The sequence below is a fragment of the Nycticebus coucang genome, chromosome 5 (genome assembly GCF_027406575.1).
Source record: "Nycticebus coucang isolate mNycCou1 chromosome 5, mNycCou1.pri, whole genome shotgun sequence".
NCBI lineage: Eukaryota > Metazoa > Chordata > Mammalia > Primates > Lorisidae > Nycticebus > Nycticebus coucang.
In genome coordinates, this window is record NC_069784.1 from 75,113,818 (window position 1) to 75,131,546 (window position 17,729).

The window sequence follows — 17,729 nt, forward strand, 5'->3', positions numbered from 1 at the left end:
ACTCCTGAGCTCAGGTGATCCACCCACCTCAGACTCCCAGAGTGCTGGGATTACAGGCATGAGCCACTATGGCCAGCCTGCACAATTTTCAGAAGCATTAAACCTTTCTCTCTGGCAAATTTTTAATGCTTCTACTTAGCAGTTGTATTGCTATTTCATTTAGTAGTTTACTTCTTGTTCTTGATTTCCTCCATATTTTTATATTGGTATTCTCTAGTAATGAAATAGATAAATATATCACAAGAAAAGTGTGAAAAACTACATTTTTTTTTTTCTTAAGAGATGAGGCCTCACTGTGTTGCCAGGGCTGGAGCGCAGTGGCTATTCACAAGTACAGTCATCACACACTATAGCATCCAATTCCTGGGCTCAAGAGATCCTCCTACCTCAGCGTGCCCAGTTAACTGGGACTATAGGCACATGCTACCAGCTGGCTAGAAAAACTACACACTTTCAGTTGAACAGTTTATGTTTTAGCTTCTAAAAGTAAACATAGAAAAACAAGTTCTTTCTCCAACTAGCTCTGATAATATTTATCTTATCAACTAGCTCTGACAATATTTATCTTATTTCCCAGGTCATAGGCTTAATAAGACATCCTTACACAGAGGTGTGAAAAATTAACTTTATTTTTTACATAAATATCATGACACTGTATTACTCAAAGTGCTCCTTTAAAAAATAAGTTAACATTCTCCATGTTTTCTTTTACTAATCATATAATTATTGTCTAAAGCATATCACTGATCAACATAAAGTAAAAATAGTATCATCCACTCACATATTCTTGAAGTGCTTGGAATATTTTGTGACAACATTTGTGTACATTTTTACTTTAATAAACAATCTGCTATTTTTAAAAATGTCTTAGTTCTTATCATTATAAAAACTAATGAAACAAAAACCAAAATCAACCCCCAAATAAAACCCTACAAAAGCACATTAACTTTACTACAGAATATGTACTACATCAGTGAGTAAAGCTCTTTTTTATAAACACTTTTGGAAAGCTTGCATTTAGCTCTAGCACAGCTCTGTTATCAATCTGTGAACAGAAGGACACATCAAGTAAGGTAAGATCTTTACAAGATTCCAGGAGTTTCCTTAAGGATGCCGGACTTACCATTCTTGTTCCTGTTTAAAAAAAAACAAAACCAAACAAAACACCCTAAGTTTCATGTTTTAAAACAAAAGGTTACATATTGAAACAGTCCTGTTAAAAAGTAAAAACTGAATTTTCCCACCCTGAATTTGGCATCTGAATCTTACCAATACACTACCTACCATCTTCATTCCTACCTCCTATACAGTTAAATCAGCCCCTCTAGACTTTCCTATTTCTGTCACCCCAGTGCCAAATTATTTTCACAATGCATTTGATGAGAAATGTGCAAGTGAGATGTGACTTCACAAAGTACCAGTTGTGTGGGCAATGATGACTATGACCCTGGTAGTGCTCCTGGTTACAGAGTAAGAAGTAACGAAATCACATTTAGCAGTAAGGACACAGGGAATCCCAGAGCGGGACTCCCAGGATTTTCAATAGATCTGCCTGCAGTAGGACTATTCCGAAAAACTAAAATTAACGGGATAAAAATTTCACAACATTTTTTAAATCAAATTTAAATTTTAAAGAAGCTTTTTGAAAAATATTTAACTTGAATTCACTATACAAAAGGCAAAGGGATTAATTTCTTATTTTCTGTCCTTATTGGAAAAGGAGAACTTGGCTCATGTCAATTCTCACTCTTCTCCCTAGATGAAGGATTAACATTATTTAAAGCTTTTGATAGGTTCAACTATAAAATTCTGTTACTGTCCTCACTGTGTTACCTAAGTACATAGATGGTTATCCCTATATTAATTAACCCAGCTTGTACTTTCTATCAAATCAAGCCAGTCTTATCAGGACGTAATTTTTATTTGACCCAAAAATTCTTTTTCCTTACAAAGAGTCTGAAGTTAGCTTTTATGTTCCACCCCTGTATCCTTACCTAAGATGTCCAGTTGCTGCAGTCTGGTACAATGACATGCCAGTTCTTCTATGTCTGTGTCACACACAGACCTGTTCGCGGTAAGGAAGAGCTTTTGCAAGTTTGGCAGCTGGCGTGCCAGTCTGGTGAAGCACCCGGCACTGCTCTGCAGAGTGGGGCACCAGCCAAGGTCAAGTTCCTCCAGAAGTGGACAACCAGAAGCCAGTTCTGCTATTCCATTCTCAGTGATATTCCTACATCTCCACAGATCCAGGGTCCGGAGTTTTTTACACTTGGCTCCTATCATGCTAGCTATCACATCATAGTCTTCAATCTGGAAACCAAACAATCCCAGTCCTTTACATGTTATGCTCAGAAATGCAAACTGTTTAGAGTAAATTAGAACTTTCTTAAACATCTTCTGTTGTTTGCTTCCATCTAGACTTCCATTTACACTCTTATTACTAGGGTGAGAGCTGTCCACCCAACACACAAATCTGCCACTGTTTCATAAAACAGCAATCACTTACTTAAAAATCCATTTAATAGAACTCCAGACAGAAGACATTAATGAATTAAATCCCAAATCCTGAAGTCCTTAGACTTTCATGAAGAATTTGAGGACTGCTGGCCTTGCTGCTGCCACCCCTGATAGAGCCTAACTTCTCCTGTTTTATATATGATTAATATACTTTGGTAGGTATGTAAGATCTCCCGGATATGGTCTGTGTACCTGGTTCTAAAGCACTATGTGGAAATGCTGACAGTAGTAATAAAGATACTAGTTTTGGGTTAAATGTGGCATTTGGGGACTGAATAGACAACATGACGATAACTTAGATTATAACATGTAATTGAAGTTATGCAAGGTGCTCAATATTTATCTCTGATTATAGGGTTAGCCTCTATTAATCATGGATTAAATATTTCAGTCCTTGGGCTTTATATGCTTTAATTAAGTTTTCTTTAAATGGGTTCTTTTAAGAGGTTCATTTGATTTTGTTCTAATCAAATCTGGTATCAAAATTATCACCAGAAATCAAAAGGAAACAAAATAGTAAACATTTACAATGATTATTTCCTTTTATTCATTTTCAACAAATATTTACGTACCTAACCACTATGTACTAGCACCATTCCAGATGGTAGCAATATCAGTGATAACTAAGGAGATGTTGTCCACATTTTAAGACAGATAGACTAATAAATAAGCAAAATAAATTCAGCGAGTAATAGATGGTGTGAAAATAATAAAACGAGGTGATGTGAGAGTTATTCTACTGTCAGGAGCTGAGAGAGGGGATGGTATTTGGTGGACCTCCAGGAATGAGCTTGGCATACACAAGACACAGAAATGAAATCCACAAAGCTCAAGGGTGGCTGGTGATGGAGAGGATAGGCAGGGAGTTATGCAGGGGCCAGGCCTCTGAGCACATGAGAAAGTTGCCTTTTTATTTTAAGTACTAAGGAAGTCAATTGAGGGTTTTCAGCAAAGGAGTGACATGATATTATTATGTTTACAATAAAACAAAAACACCTGTGGCTTCTGCCTGGAAGATGGCCTGTGGTAGGTAAGAATGGAGGAGGAAGCCCAGCCAAGAGGTCTGCAATAGTTCAGAGAAGGGGTGACAGGCTTGGATTAAGGTGGTTGCTATTGGAGAAATCTGACAGATTTGGGAACAGACTTTTAAGTCATAACCAGAGGCTGAGAGATTAGACATTATGGTGATGATTTCTCTGGCTCTGGCCTTCTGTGTACGGTAGAATCTGGCAGAAGACCATAAGAAACAGGCTTAGAAGAACATAACTATCTCCTTTGGTGAGTGTACCCAAACAATACAAGTCTCAGGATTAGAGCTGCCAATTAGCTTCCTTAGAGAAAAACTAAAAAACATTCTGAAGCCCACTCTTCTGAGTGTGCTGAATTTGTACCAGGGCATTTTCCATGTTGTATGGACTCACTTTCTACCAAAATACACACAGTACAAAATTCCTTCTTTGTTGCAAAATTTTCACAGTATTACTAAACACAGTAGGCACAAAGACATTCAGGGCTGGGAAAATAAGAATAAAACCAAATATTTTTAAGTGGCTTGCAGGCAACCTTCCCCTCCCTTACGAATTACAACCCCTTTGGATTTACAGGTGCCTGTTGTAGTCTCCTCATTGTGGTGTAGCAGGCCCAGGCTGGGTTCGAACTCGCCAGCTCTGGTATATGTGGCCGGCGCCCTAACTGCTGAGCTACGGGCATGGAGCCAATATATTTGTTCTTTACCTCTTTTTCTCCTAGCTTACCAATGGGTTAATTATTTTTTCTCTCTTCCTAGGATTAATTGGTTAGAAAAGAAATACAAAACTCAATTAATTATTTACTTTTGTTCTGATTTTTACTTGAGCTCCTTCTGCTCACTATAAACACAGTCTCCAGCTCTCCCTGCTATCGCGTATGTCATATGATTAAGTTCTGAATAAAAAGAAGTTAGTCTAATAATGAACCTTCTAGGAAGAACCCTTAAGGGCAGGTGGCATTGCTTTTTCCATTCCCTACTGCTTGACATGGGAATATGACGGCTGGAGCCCCATTTTGAACCATTAAATCAAATAGTCATTTGGAGTTTTTCTGTCAATGGCAGTTGAATCTAATTCTAACTAATACATCTACCTACAAACTTGATGAAAGCTTTGGTGGAAAAGAAGGTTGGAACTAACATTAAAGCAAGCTTCTGACTGCTTTGGGGTTCAATACCTGTTCTTTCACTGCTTTCCTTTACCATGGATAATACAACTTTAAGTCAAAGATATGACTATTCCAAAAAATTTTTTAATTCTCTTTCCCAATCAAGAGGAAAAATAAAAATTTCCAGGGAGTTCTATGAAGACATTTATGGCACAGACTAAAATATCTAGGTTTGTTTTGGGTAAGACATTATTTCTTAGAAGTTCTTGCCATTGCAAATCCGTCAAACTGGTACTTGTGGCAGAAAGATTCGCTTCAGGAAAAAGTGGCTCAATTACTTTAGTATCTACATTGTATTCAAGACAGAAGACGTATGCCAGAGAAGACAGGTCACCATGCAAAGTCAACACAGTGCTCTGTCTACGTGGGTGATAGCTTCATAAACACCACAAATTGTAAAATTTCTATTATATCGATAGTCAAAAAAAATGTAATATGGAAAAAATAGGTTTACCAGTCAGGTATGGCTAGAAGATACTGGCTTAAGCAAAAGGCAAAGAGTTTCTTTCTTATGGCACATATCACTGTGAAACTACAAGAGAAGGATACAGTAACAGCACTTCCTAATTTTGTTTAGAAATATCCATTCCACCATCACATATACACCTTTTTAAATTGAGTATCCTTCAGGATTAATTTTCCATGGCTTAACTTTGGAAAACACTAACTTAAAATACATATACACAATTACAACTCTAGTCTATGGTCAGAGGCTTGCTTTTCTAGGAAATGTTGCTCTAATTTAAAGAGATTATATTACAAGCGGAATAAGGTTATCTCTGGCTGGAAGCAAACAGACTCTACCAGTCTGAAAAGGGCAGGCGAGTAATAAGCAAAGGTACAAGTGACAGTACTGGCTGGTTTGTTGCACAGAAACTGCCATCTAACGCCACTGGGCCCATATGGAAGAGCCACTAAAGAGAGACATAGAAGCCTATGAAATGGCTTACTGTGGTAAGAACTGGACCATAAATAAGGTCCATCTAGTGGCTTCCTAGATTGTTTCCAGAGACTGGGATGACCTGAGCCTATACACGGGGTTTAATGGGAATAAATGATAAGGATTAAAGACCATGGGGACATGGAGAAAAATGTGTCATTATAAACGGCCCATCTAATCTACCTTGTCAAATCCTGGGGCATTCTGAAGTCACTGCTGAGCTCTCAAGGATGTTCAGATGGCATCTATTTTATGTCAGGGACCCCGCCTGCTGATTCTGAGCCTACGATACCAGAAGAACTCTTGTGGAATCTTGCAACTATCTTGCTTTTTCAGGTCTTTCTACTGGCTGGATACAAAATTGGATTGGAAGGGTCTGGATCTGCTAAATCAGCCTGTTTGTGGGGGAGGAGGTGAAGAGGAAGGGCTCCACAGTCAGGACAATGGAAGGTTCACTTCTGGTGAGACTGCACCTATGCACACACGCACCCATGCACGGATGCGCATACTCCCTTCCCCACAAGAATCTTATTGTCCTGTACGTTTCAGTATTATTTGTAAGCTGCATAATTATGTGCTTTAAATAAAAAAGATTTAATTCTTCCTAAGAGCTCTTTCAAGGGCACATCTGATCGTCATTTTCCATCCAGGAAGATTTTAGAGCTTATCTAGTACACAGTCCCTAGGCTCTTGGATTACAAAGCCCAGCAAATTTTTCCAAAAACTGAATTCCAATATAAGGTGTAAATCTTTCTATTTTGCCCAGTAAGGACAGTAAAACAAAAACAAACAAGCAAAATAAATCTACCATCATTAACATTTCCAGGAAAAAAATCTCAGAATTTAAAAACTAAAATCAGCTTTGTGAAAAATGTAATAAGCCATTGACATTTGGGTATGACTGACATCTTACTTTGTAAACACAGAGAAGTAAATATCCCCTCTAAGACAACATCTGGCTTGGGACAGAGCTAACTTTTCCCACCACACTATACTTCTTTCCTTACTCTCATAGATAAAAAATGTTAGTGTTTCAAAGACACATTCTTCAATTTAAGAAAAATGTTTGAAAGTAGAGAACAAAGTTACCAACCACAAAAATGAAAAAAAAAAACTGTGGGTGAGTATGGTGGGTGAGTCAGGAGAAAATTCACCCATGGAAAGAAAAAGAGAAGGAGCAACTGAGTAGTACAAAGAATTCTAAATACTTACCATTACACAACTGCCCAGACTGAGGTGCTGGAGCTCTGAACAGAAGTTTAAAATGCTGAGCAGTGCTGTTTGCTGCCATCGGGGACCACATCAGAGGCAAATATGGAAAGCGAATGAATGTGAAACAAAGAGAAGAGGTCAATTAGACATTAAAGGCTGTCACTGCTTTTCCTGAAATATAGCTCAAAACTTAGGTTACAGATTCCACAGATGCCATTTAATGAGTCCCCAGAGGCTCCACCATTGATTGGCTTGGAGTCAAGGTGATCATTACTGGTCTCCATGTAAGTCGTCACTTTGTATAGGCTTTTGCATGCCCTAAAGATACCTATATTCCCTATGACCTTTCAGTTCATTTCCCAAAGGTAAGCAATTTAAAAGTCTGGTTAAGACAGAACAAGACAAGCTAAACCATCCCTCCCCCCCAAAATAAATAAATAAATAAAAACCAAACAAAAACAAAAACCCCACAGGGGGCTGGTGACACTCTAGCACAGCGGCAGCTGTGACATTCACTGATCAGCTGCAGCCTGATGGAACTGCCAATAGAGTCACCACAAATCAGGACTGAGCTGGTGACTTTAATGTCAAAGGATTCTCTTTGCTGACAAGGATACCAACAACCATTGAGCACCTGTCAGTAGCAGCATGCTGACAGAAACGCACGGGACATGCACTTTCTGGTCATGTTCCTGCCATTTAAGCCCATCTCTCCCGTACAATAAAAACCGTCTCATCACTGAAGAAACTCAAAGAGATGCTAGATTGCTATATAACCATGGTACCTAAAATATCCTTAAAAAGTCCTAATCTCATTTCATGACATGCCTGCCATGAAAAGGTGTAAAAAATCAAACTAATGGAAAATATTCATATTGCTAGTTTTTCTTTTGTAAATTAAAAAAACTATTCAAACATATGTGGCAAAATTTCCTTCTGAACATTTTAACCAAATTGTATCTAAAAGCATTAAGATATCATAAAACCTTTCGTAAGTCTGTTCCAAGTGTTCAAAAACTAGAAAGTACCAGTTGAGGGAAAGGTGAAGAATGTGTCGAGGACAATGCAAAACATCTGGTCAAATCCCAGCATAAGATTCTCACTGAGAAAGTAGTAAAGTATTTCACATATAATAAGGTTATTTTAAGCAAAATTAAAATAGTAATCTTTATAATAGGCCCTAGAGGGATATTAGACTTAATTCTAATTATTTTACCGATGAGTATTTCTTTAAATTTAATCAAAATAAAAAAGCTCATATTGATTTTATACTTAAGTCTGAACATAACTTACAACATTTATAAGACAATCTCATGTAGCTCTCAAAATGTTAACATTAGAAAGAGATAATTTTGAGATTTTCCACAATACTTAGCCATTTAAACTTACTAACAAATAGGGATGTGACATTAGGTTTGTTTTTACCAAAGGTCCATATCCTTGTAAAACGGTTGTTTTTCAAGATTTTCCCATGAGCAAGATCCAGAACATATTAGAGAGAATATTTAGGGAGAATCTCACCTATCCTTGTTGGTAAGAAATTTTAAATTTAAAAATATGGACCTATATATACACACATACATACATATGTACACGCATATGTAATTTGTGGAACTTGTTTGGTAATTTATTTTTAAATTATTTACTATGAAGAATCTCAAATAAATGAAAAGTATAGGGTCCAACATAACATCCATGTAGACACGACTCAGATTTTATCAACTATTAACATTTTTCTTTTTTTTTGGTTTTGAGATAGAGTCTCACTTTGTCAACCTCTGTAAAGTGATGTAACGTCATAGCTCATAGCAACCTCCAACTCTTGGGCTCAAGCAATTCTCTTGCCTCAGCCTCCCAAGTAGCTGAGACTACAGGTGCCCACCACAATGCTTGGATAGTTTTAGAGACAAGGGCTTTCTGTGGCTCAGGCTGGTCTCGAACCTGTCAGCTCAGGGCAATCTGCCTACCTTGGCTTCACAGAGTGCTGGGATTATAGGTGTGAGCCACAATGCCCGGCCTAACATTTTTCTTGTTTGCTTATCTCTCTCCATTTTTTTATCCCTCCATCCATTCACATACTTCCTCAGAGGTAACTTTTATCATGACTTAGTCTATAAAACCATGCTTGAAAATGATATAATTTTACTATACATTACATATCAATAAAAAGCATATTATATCTCATGTGGCTTTTACATAAATGGTATTACAACACACATGTAGTTCTGTGTGCTCCTCCTCAGCATCTGTATGGGATTGTCCATGTTGACACATATAGTTCTCATTGATTTTAATGGGTTATATAATATTCCATTATGCAAATATATTAAAACTATACACTCTCATTTGATGGGTAATTATTTACAATTTTCATCATTACAAAAGTGTTAGAATATGCATTTCTTTTAATTTTTTTTGAGACAGTCTCACTATGTCTCCCTTGGTAGAGTGTCTCCCTCGGCATCGTAGCTCACAGCAACCGCCAACTCTTGGGCTTAAGCGATTCTCTTGTCTCAGCCTCCCAAGTAGCTGGGACTACAGGCACCCACCACAACACCGGCTATTTTTTTTGTTGCAGTTGTCATTGTTGTTCAGTTGGCCCAGGCTGGGTTTGAACCTGCCAGCTCTGGTGTATGTGGCTGGCGCCCTAGCCACTGAGCTATAGGCACCGAGACTAGAATATGCATTTACATGGGCTCACATACCAGAGCACATGCTTTGAGGCCATTAGATTTTGCAAAAGAGCTCTTCTAGTGTTTAAATCAATTTACTTTCCTACCAGGAGCATGACGGTGTTAGGTCCCCACATCTTTGCCAACATAGGAACTTTTCATCCTTCTGGCACCTATCTGATGGGTACAGATGGCATCATCTGTACTGGGATGATCATGAGTGAGGCTGAGGATTTTGTCATGTGTTTACTAGATACTCGTATTTCCTGCTCTGTAAACTGCTTAGTCATATCCTTTTTCATTCCATTGGGTTGTTTCTTCCTTCTTAATTTGTAGGAATTCTTTATTTGTGTAGATACCAGTCTTTGTCAGTTACATGCATTATAAAGATATCTTCTAAATCTGAGACTTGTCTTTTCACTTTGTTTATTGGATCTTCTGAGATGTGAACATTTTAAATTTTAATAAAGTCACATTAATCTTATTTCCTCTTTATGTTTATAGTCTGTCGTCTTTTCTAAAAAGTCTTTCTTTACTCAAGGAAAAATACTATTTTTCTTTTTTAAATGACAGCTTTAAAGTCTTTTTTGCACTTAGCTTTTTAACCCAACTAGAATTAATTTTTACATAATATAGGTAGGTTATCAACTTTCATGTTTTCCCCAATTGTTCCAGTTCAATTTACTGAAGACTCTCTACCTTATCCACTGACTTGCGATGCTTTCTATCACATACAAGTTTCCATGTATGTGTGAGTCTCTTTCTGGGTCATTTTGTTTCACTGGTCTAGTTGCCTTTCCCTGTAAGAAGAGTTTGGTTTTAATTGTTACAGTTTATAAGTCTTAAAATCTAATAGGACAAAAACCCTTTCTTCATGTCTCAAATGTCAATTAGCTGCTCTTAGCCCTTTGTTCTTTCACATCAATTTCAGAATCACCTTGAAGGTCTTGGTTTCACCTTTTTAAAAATACTACAAAAGATTCGCTTTCCTTTATTTTCCTTCCCTATGGTCATTAATTAATTTACCAGAATTATATCAATTTCTGTGTCATAGTGGTGTTTTATATATGATGCCTCCTTATAGAATTTTTTTTGTTGAAAAATATTTGTAATAGTTTTTCAAGTGAGTATCCAAGAATGATACAATCTTAGTAACATTTATCGAGTACTTACACATCAGGCATTGCTATAAATTATGCAGATGTATATTAATCCTCTTAACCCTATTTGCTCATTTATTCATTTAATAAATATTAGTTATTGAATGCCTACTATGTGTCAGGTACTGTTTAGGCACTTGGAATATAACAAACAAAAAGGGAATCATTTTGGAGGGGGGATTCATTGAGGGTACAACGCAATAGGTTATGCTGATTGCATTTGTTAGGTAAAGTCCCCCTTATACTTGTGTCCTGTCCCCCTAGAGGTGTGTCATACACCATGACCCATCCCCCTTCCACTTCCCCTCTCCCTGCTCCCTCATTTTCCTCCCCCCACCTTGTATTAGATCATCTGCTGCCTTCATGTTAGAATTGAGTATATTGGATCCTTGCTTCTCCATTCTTGTGATGCTTTACTAAGAAGAACATGTTCCATGGTATAAATATACCACAACCTGTTAATCCATTGTAGGTGGGAATTTAGGTTGTTTCCACATTTTGGTGATTGTAAATTGAGCCACAATAAACAGTCTAGTGTAAATGTCCTTATGATAAAATGATTCTGTTTTCTTCTGGATAGATGCCTAGTAATGGGACTACATAATGGAATGGGAGATCTAATTTAAGTTCTTTGAGGCTTCCCCATACTTCCTTCCAAAAAGGTTGTATTAGTTTTCAGTCCCACCAACAGTGAAAAAGTGTTCCCTTCTCTCCACATCCATGCCAGCATCTGGAGCTTTGAGACTTTGTTTGTGATGTGGGCTATTCTCACTGGGGTTAGGTGCTATCTCAGGGTGGTTCTGATTTGCATTTCTCTGAAATCCTTGAAGAAAAACACTTGAAATACTGGCCTGGGGAAAGATTTCATGAAGAAGACTTCCATGGTAATTGCAACAGCAAAAATAAATAAATGGGACTTATTTTTAAACTGAAAAGCTTCTGTTTAGAAGTTGTTGCCAGCTAAGGAGGCAACAACCAAAGCAAATAGAAAATCTTCAGAATGGGAAAAGATATTTGCATATTATGAATCGGACAAAAGCTTGATAACTAGAATCTACAGAGAACTCAAATTAATCAACAACAAAAAAGAGCCAACAATCCCCTATATCACTGGGCAAGAGACATGAATAGAACCTTCTCTAAAAAAGACAGACAAAAATGGCTAACAAACATATGGAAAATGAAGTATCATTATTTCTATTTGTACATGAGGAATCAGAGTCACAGAAAGCAACTTTAGTCTTATTAATGTTTATTCCCCATATTTAAAAAATAAATTCTATTGTGCATCTTTGAAATTTACTCTCAATCTTGAATAGAAATTTAACCAGTCTTAAAATTTTAAGATAATAATTGTCTTCTTTCAACACTTTGGTAACATTACTCCATTGTTTATTAGCCTGTAGTATTTGCTAATAAGCCTACTGTCATCAGAGGAGTTGTCTTCCTCTGTAGGAATATTTTTTCTCTTTGACAGCTCTTGTCCCTTTATTTTTGTCTTATAATTTCACCACAATGTATCTGAAGATTTATTTTCATTTATTTTGTTTGGTATCCTGAATATACATTTGATTTTAAGACTCATATCTTTCTTCATGAAAGATGAAGATTCTTTATAATTCTCTCCTCAAATATTACTTTTATACCATTCATTACATTTATTTATTCTGGAACTTCTATTTAATAAACATTGGAGTCTCCTAAGTACCAGGTACCAGTTTCTAAACTAGTCTGAAAATACATCTACATGCTATTCTATATTCCTTCCTTTTAGAGGTAAAGCTTAATTACTCTCTCCCTTCAATAGTGCAGGATAGACTTAGTGGTTCACTTTTATACTGCAAATGTATGGCACATCACTTTCGATATTAGGTTAATTTGATGGTTAATTTTATGTATGCATCTGACTACGCCATGGGGTCCCTACAGATATTAGGTCAAACATTTTTCTGGGTGTTTCTGTAAGGTGTTTTTGAAAGAGATTAATATTTAAATCAGTACAGTAAAGCCCATGTCCCTTCCTAATGTGGGTGAACCTTATCCAATCAGTTGAAGGCTTGAATAGGGCAAAAAGATTGACCCTCCTCCAAGGAAGAAAGAATTCTTCCTTCATTATGGCCTTCAAACTGGGAAATTGACTTTTTTCCTGAATTTGGACATAAATGGAAGCATCAGCTTTTCCTGGGACTTAAACCCGCCAACTTTGAGACTAGCACTGTGTCCTCAGCTCTCCTGGCTCTCCAGCTTGCCTACTCATCCTGCCAAGACTTGGCAGACTCATAATCACACGAGCCATTTCCTTATAATAAACCGATTTATCTCCCATTGGTTTTGTTGCTTAGAATAACCCTGCCCAAGGCTGTGGATCCCATCTTGACTTCCTCCCACCCCCACTGCTCACTTGGAGGAAGCAACTGCCATGTCATGAGGACATTCCTGCAGCCTGTGGAGAGCCCCCTGTAGACAGAGCTGAAGCCTCTGGTCACAAGGTAAAGAGAAACTCTACCACTAGCACATGAGTGAGTTTGGAGGTGGATCCTCCAGGCATAAGCAAGCCTTGACATGAGATGAGCACCAACCAACCACTTGCCTGCAACTTCCTTTGTGACCCTGAACCCTCACTACCCAGTTTCCTGACCCCAAGAAATAGTGATATAATAAACATGGGTTGTTTGAGGCCACCAAGTTTTGGGGTGACTGATACACAGCCATAACTGCAGGAACTGGCACAATGTATTCTTATTAAACGAATAGGGTTGCTTTAAGGATTAAATAAGTTTATATTTGATATGATATAAAGAATTCATAGCACTACCTGACATTCATAGGTTTTACAAATTTGAGTACATTACTCAAAGACTTCTAATTTAGCAATTCTATGTTCAATTTAGAATTTATTCTATTGATTATTTTATTCTAATGACTAAATTTCTTGGATTTATAATCAGTTCTTTTTCACAGCTATTTGTTCTTGTTGTGTTGGCAACTTATGTTGCATAATTTCTAGTTCTTTTTAAAAAATGCTTTCATTTACTCCTCTGAACCTCCACCCCCAGATTCTACTTTTTTTATTCTTCCCTAAGAGTCTTATAGATTGGCCCTTTCCAGACCAGGACTTCTACTGAAGGTACAGAGGTCCTGCTCTGCCATGGCACTGGGGATACTACAGAACCAGTTGGAAACTTGGCTCAGTTCTAACTAGGGGCATGGCCAATGCCAGGTCACTTCGTATTATACCTTTTGTACAGGACAAAATGCCTCCCTTCTCTAAGACTTCCATCTAAACCCCTGGGATGGCTTGGATAGCTATGTAACACTGTCTCCTAGTTCTAACTGATCCTTCCCAGGCTAAGACACTAAGATTCTTTTGATATAGTCTGAGATGAAATCTCTATAGAATCAATTCTTATTAAAAATAAGAGAACTTGTTTGGCCTGGTCCTTAGAGAAACCATGTCTATTGCTACTGTCCATCTTAAAGATTATAACTTTAAGGAACAGGCCTCACAGTATATTCTCCTAATTCACTTTTAGACTAAGAGTCTAATCATATACATCTAGAAAACAGTTGATGTGGAATAGTAGATGCAGTTTTTTCCTTTGGGAGAATTTTAGAGAAGTATCTATCTATATATATATAGAGAGAGAGATATAAATACATATATACATATATATATATAAAATGTTCACCTTAAAAAGGGACTAACATAAAACAAAAGATGTTGAATAACATCACCTATTTTTGTTGAATAAGAGGTGTGAGAATAGGCTTGGCATGGTGGCTCATGCCTGTAATCCTCTACTCTGGAAGGCCAAGGTGGGTGGGTTGCTTGAGCTCAGGAGATCGAAACTAACTGAGCAAGAACGAGAAACCCCATCTCTACTAAAAATAGAAAAATTAGCCATGGGTGTTGTGGCAGGTGCCTACATGTAGTCCTAGCTACTTAGGAGGCTGAGGCAAGAAGATCACTTAAGCCCAAGAGTTTGAGGTTGCTGTGAGTTATGATGCCAGGGCACTCTACCTAGGGTGACAAAGGGAGACTCTGTCACAAAACAAAACAAGAGATATAAGATCAAATGCTGAGACCAAGATATGGCAGAGATGAAGATGATGGTAAAGGAAAACAGCTTCTTAACTTGGGACCAAACTGGAAAAGCAAATGCATAATTAAATGTTCAAGATCATACGACGCTCAGCCATGATAAGCTGTGAACAGAAAGAAGAGAGGGGCTCAGTGTAAACAAAATCAGTGGAAAGTATGCTTATAGAACGGGGGGTTCTATCTTCTACAATTTGGAAAAGGATTATAAAGGAATTAATCCATACACACCATACTCCAATGATTATAGCTGGAAGAAGACTATTCCTCTCCTTTTTCACAACTGCCCTCCTATTTGTTTTAAATTTTATTCCCTATAGTGCTCTTAAGTGAAGCCTCCAAGTACTGAGAAGCTACAGTGACTACTTCTAAAAAAGAATGATTCCAACTTCAAAAACAGTTATAGTTAGTGAAATGATGGATCACAAATGCGAAAGTTTGGTGTCAGCACATACGAAGTGTAATGCACTTTTACAGAATTATTATCAATACCTTCAGTTGTTATAAGGAAATTTATTAATAGGTAAAAGGTGGAATGAATTCAAATTTTCATTGACAGCTTTTTAAGAAATGCAGCTATAAACTTCTAAAAATGATTAACTGATGTTTATTATACTCACATATAACTTTTAGGTAGTCCAGATTTATAACAGTAGAGTTATATTTATGTATACCCTGTACATTTTATAATATACCGAGGCCTTGTATAATCAATGTATGTGGTACTATTTGCTATTTTACATTAGTATAGGTTCACAGTTGTTGTATCTACTTTGTGACCTTTCTTGCTTACTGTTAATATTAACTGTTTATCTTTAATACAGAATGTAACTCTTAATTGTAACATTCTTAAAATAGGAAGGTAGGATTCCAAGTTAGTATTCTCATTAATAAAGGGATATATAACAAGTTTATACTACAATCATAGACTACCTAAAACATATAAACTAATGACATCACATGATCACCAACAAGTGAACTTTCTTCATGATACATTTTATTTTAATTCTTTTATTAAACCAGATCTGTATACATTAATGCATTTATGGGGTACAATGTGCTGATTTCATATACAATTTGGAATCCTTACATCAAACTGGTTAACATAGCCTTCACCTCACTTTCTTAATTATTGTGTTAAGATATTTACACACTACACTTAATAGATTTGACATGTACCCTTGCAAAATGCACCACAATCATGATAAATTTTAAACACATCAGGGCAGTATCTCCAAGTAATGAGATGAAAAAATTTTAAAGTACCTTCACCAAATGGAAATACACACATTTGCGTAACAAATACCTCCAAAGAAATCCTAAAAATACAAACACACAAATACTGGAATTTAAAACCCACACATAATGTGAATCTCTAATTTTAATTATTTTGGTCTCAGTGTTCTAATCTTGATAAATTTGGGGAAGGGGAATGCAGAGTAAAAACTGAAGTATTCTGAGAACTATTTAAGGTAACTGAAGCTAATCATGTGTAGAAATAAATGACCACCATTCCAGAATATTTAAATTCAATTACTTTATAGAAGTGTGCTACAAACCATCTACTGTAAGTTGTTCTCTTTTATATAACTTGAATATACAATATGGGATAGATTATATGCTGATACATAATTACAACTTAAAAATAATACTGTCTTTTACAAGTACAAGTTAAACTTTAAGGACAATATTGTGATGGAGGAGTTAAAATTCTGAACTTTAAAAAGAAATGATTAAACATCATAAATGGCATAAACTAATAAAACTTCCTGCACAGGCCTTTGAGGAAAAAAGTTCTCTAAACCGAATTGTAGATGTTTTACAGCTATCACAGACCACACACTTAGAATTTTAGTCCCCAGGTGTAAGTTTCAGTATAAGGTTCAGAACATTTGACAAATTTCAACAACAGATGTGCGTGATGAAATAAAACCTAAGACTAAATGATTACATGCCTTTGCCTTGCCCTGCCATCACATTTCATATCTATTTCACCACCGTAGTTTATCTCTCCTACAGTTATATAGTTGAATACATCTTTCCTCGTGGATGACTGAACTGATCAATTTCCATAATAACCCATAATGGATAGCACAGATCTGTAGTCCAAAAGACATGGCAGTTTACACACCTGCCAGACTTCATAGTAACCTCATTAAATATATAAAGAAATAATGTTTGCAGGTTATACCTCTGATAAAGCTCTAATAACCAGAATCCACAGAGAACTCAAATGTATTAGCAAGAAAAGAACACGTGATCCCATCTCAGGGTGCGCAAGGGACTTGAAGAGAAACTTCTCTAAAGAAGACAGACGCATGATCTACAAACACATGAAAAAAAGCTCATCATCCTTAATTAATCATCAGAGAAATGCAAATTAAAACTACTTTGAGATATCACCTAACCCCAGTAAGAGTAGCCCACAGAACAAAATCCCAAAGCCAGAGATGCTGGCGTGGATGTGGAGAAAAGGGCACACTTCTACACTGCTGGTGGGAATGCACACTAATACGTTCCTTCTGAAAGGATGTTTGGAGAATACTTAGAGGCCTAAAAATAGACCTGCCTTTCGATCCTATAATTCCTTTACTAGGTTTATACCCAGAAGACCAAAAATCACAATATAAGAAAGACATCTGTACCAGAATGTTTATTGCAGCCCAGTTCATAATTGCTAAGTCATGGAAGAAGCCCAAGTGCCCCTCGACCCACGAATGGACTAGCAAATTGTGGTATATGTACACCATGGAATACTATGCAGCCTTAAAGAAAGATGGAGACTTTACCTCTTTCATATTTACATGGATGGAGCTGGAACATATTCTTCTTAGCAAAGTATCTCAGGAATGGAAGAAAAATTATCCAACGTACTCGGCCCTACTATGAAGCTAAATTATAGCTTTCACATGAAGGCTATAATCCAACTATAGCAC

The 17,729-nt window shown here is 36.8% G+C and overlaps 1 protein-coding gene across 2 annotated transcripts in view; it reads right to left on the reverse strand.

Annotated features, from left to right (window-relative positions):
• Nucleotides 1–636: 636 nt before the first annotated feature.
• Nucleotides 637–17,729, reverse strand: part of FBXL4 (F-box and leucine rich repeat protein 4) — a 90,114-nt gene continuing 73,021 nt past the window's right edge. For both annotated transcript variants that reach the window (XM_053591987.1, XM_053591986.1), the window contains exons 7-9: nt 6,863–6,934; nt 1,995–2,307; nt 637–1,134 (exon numbers count right to left, since the gene is read on the reverse strand). In XM_053591987.1, coding sequence (XP_053447962.1) covers nt 971–1,134; nt 1,995–2,307; nt 6,863–6,934 — 549 coding nt within the window. In that variant the 3' untranslated portion in view covers nt 637–970. The remainder of the gene's footprint in view (nt 1,135–1,994; nt 2,308–6,862; nt 6,935–17,729) is intronic.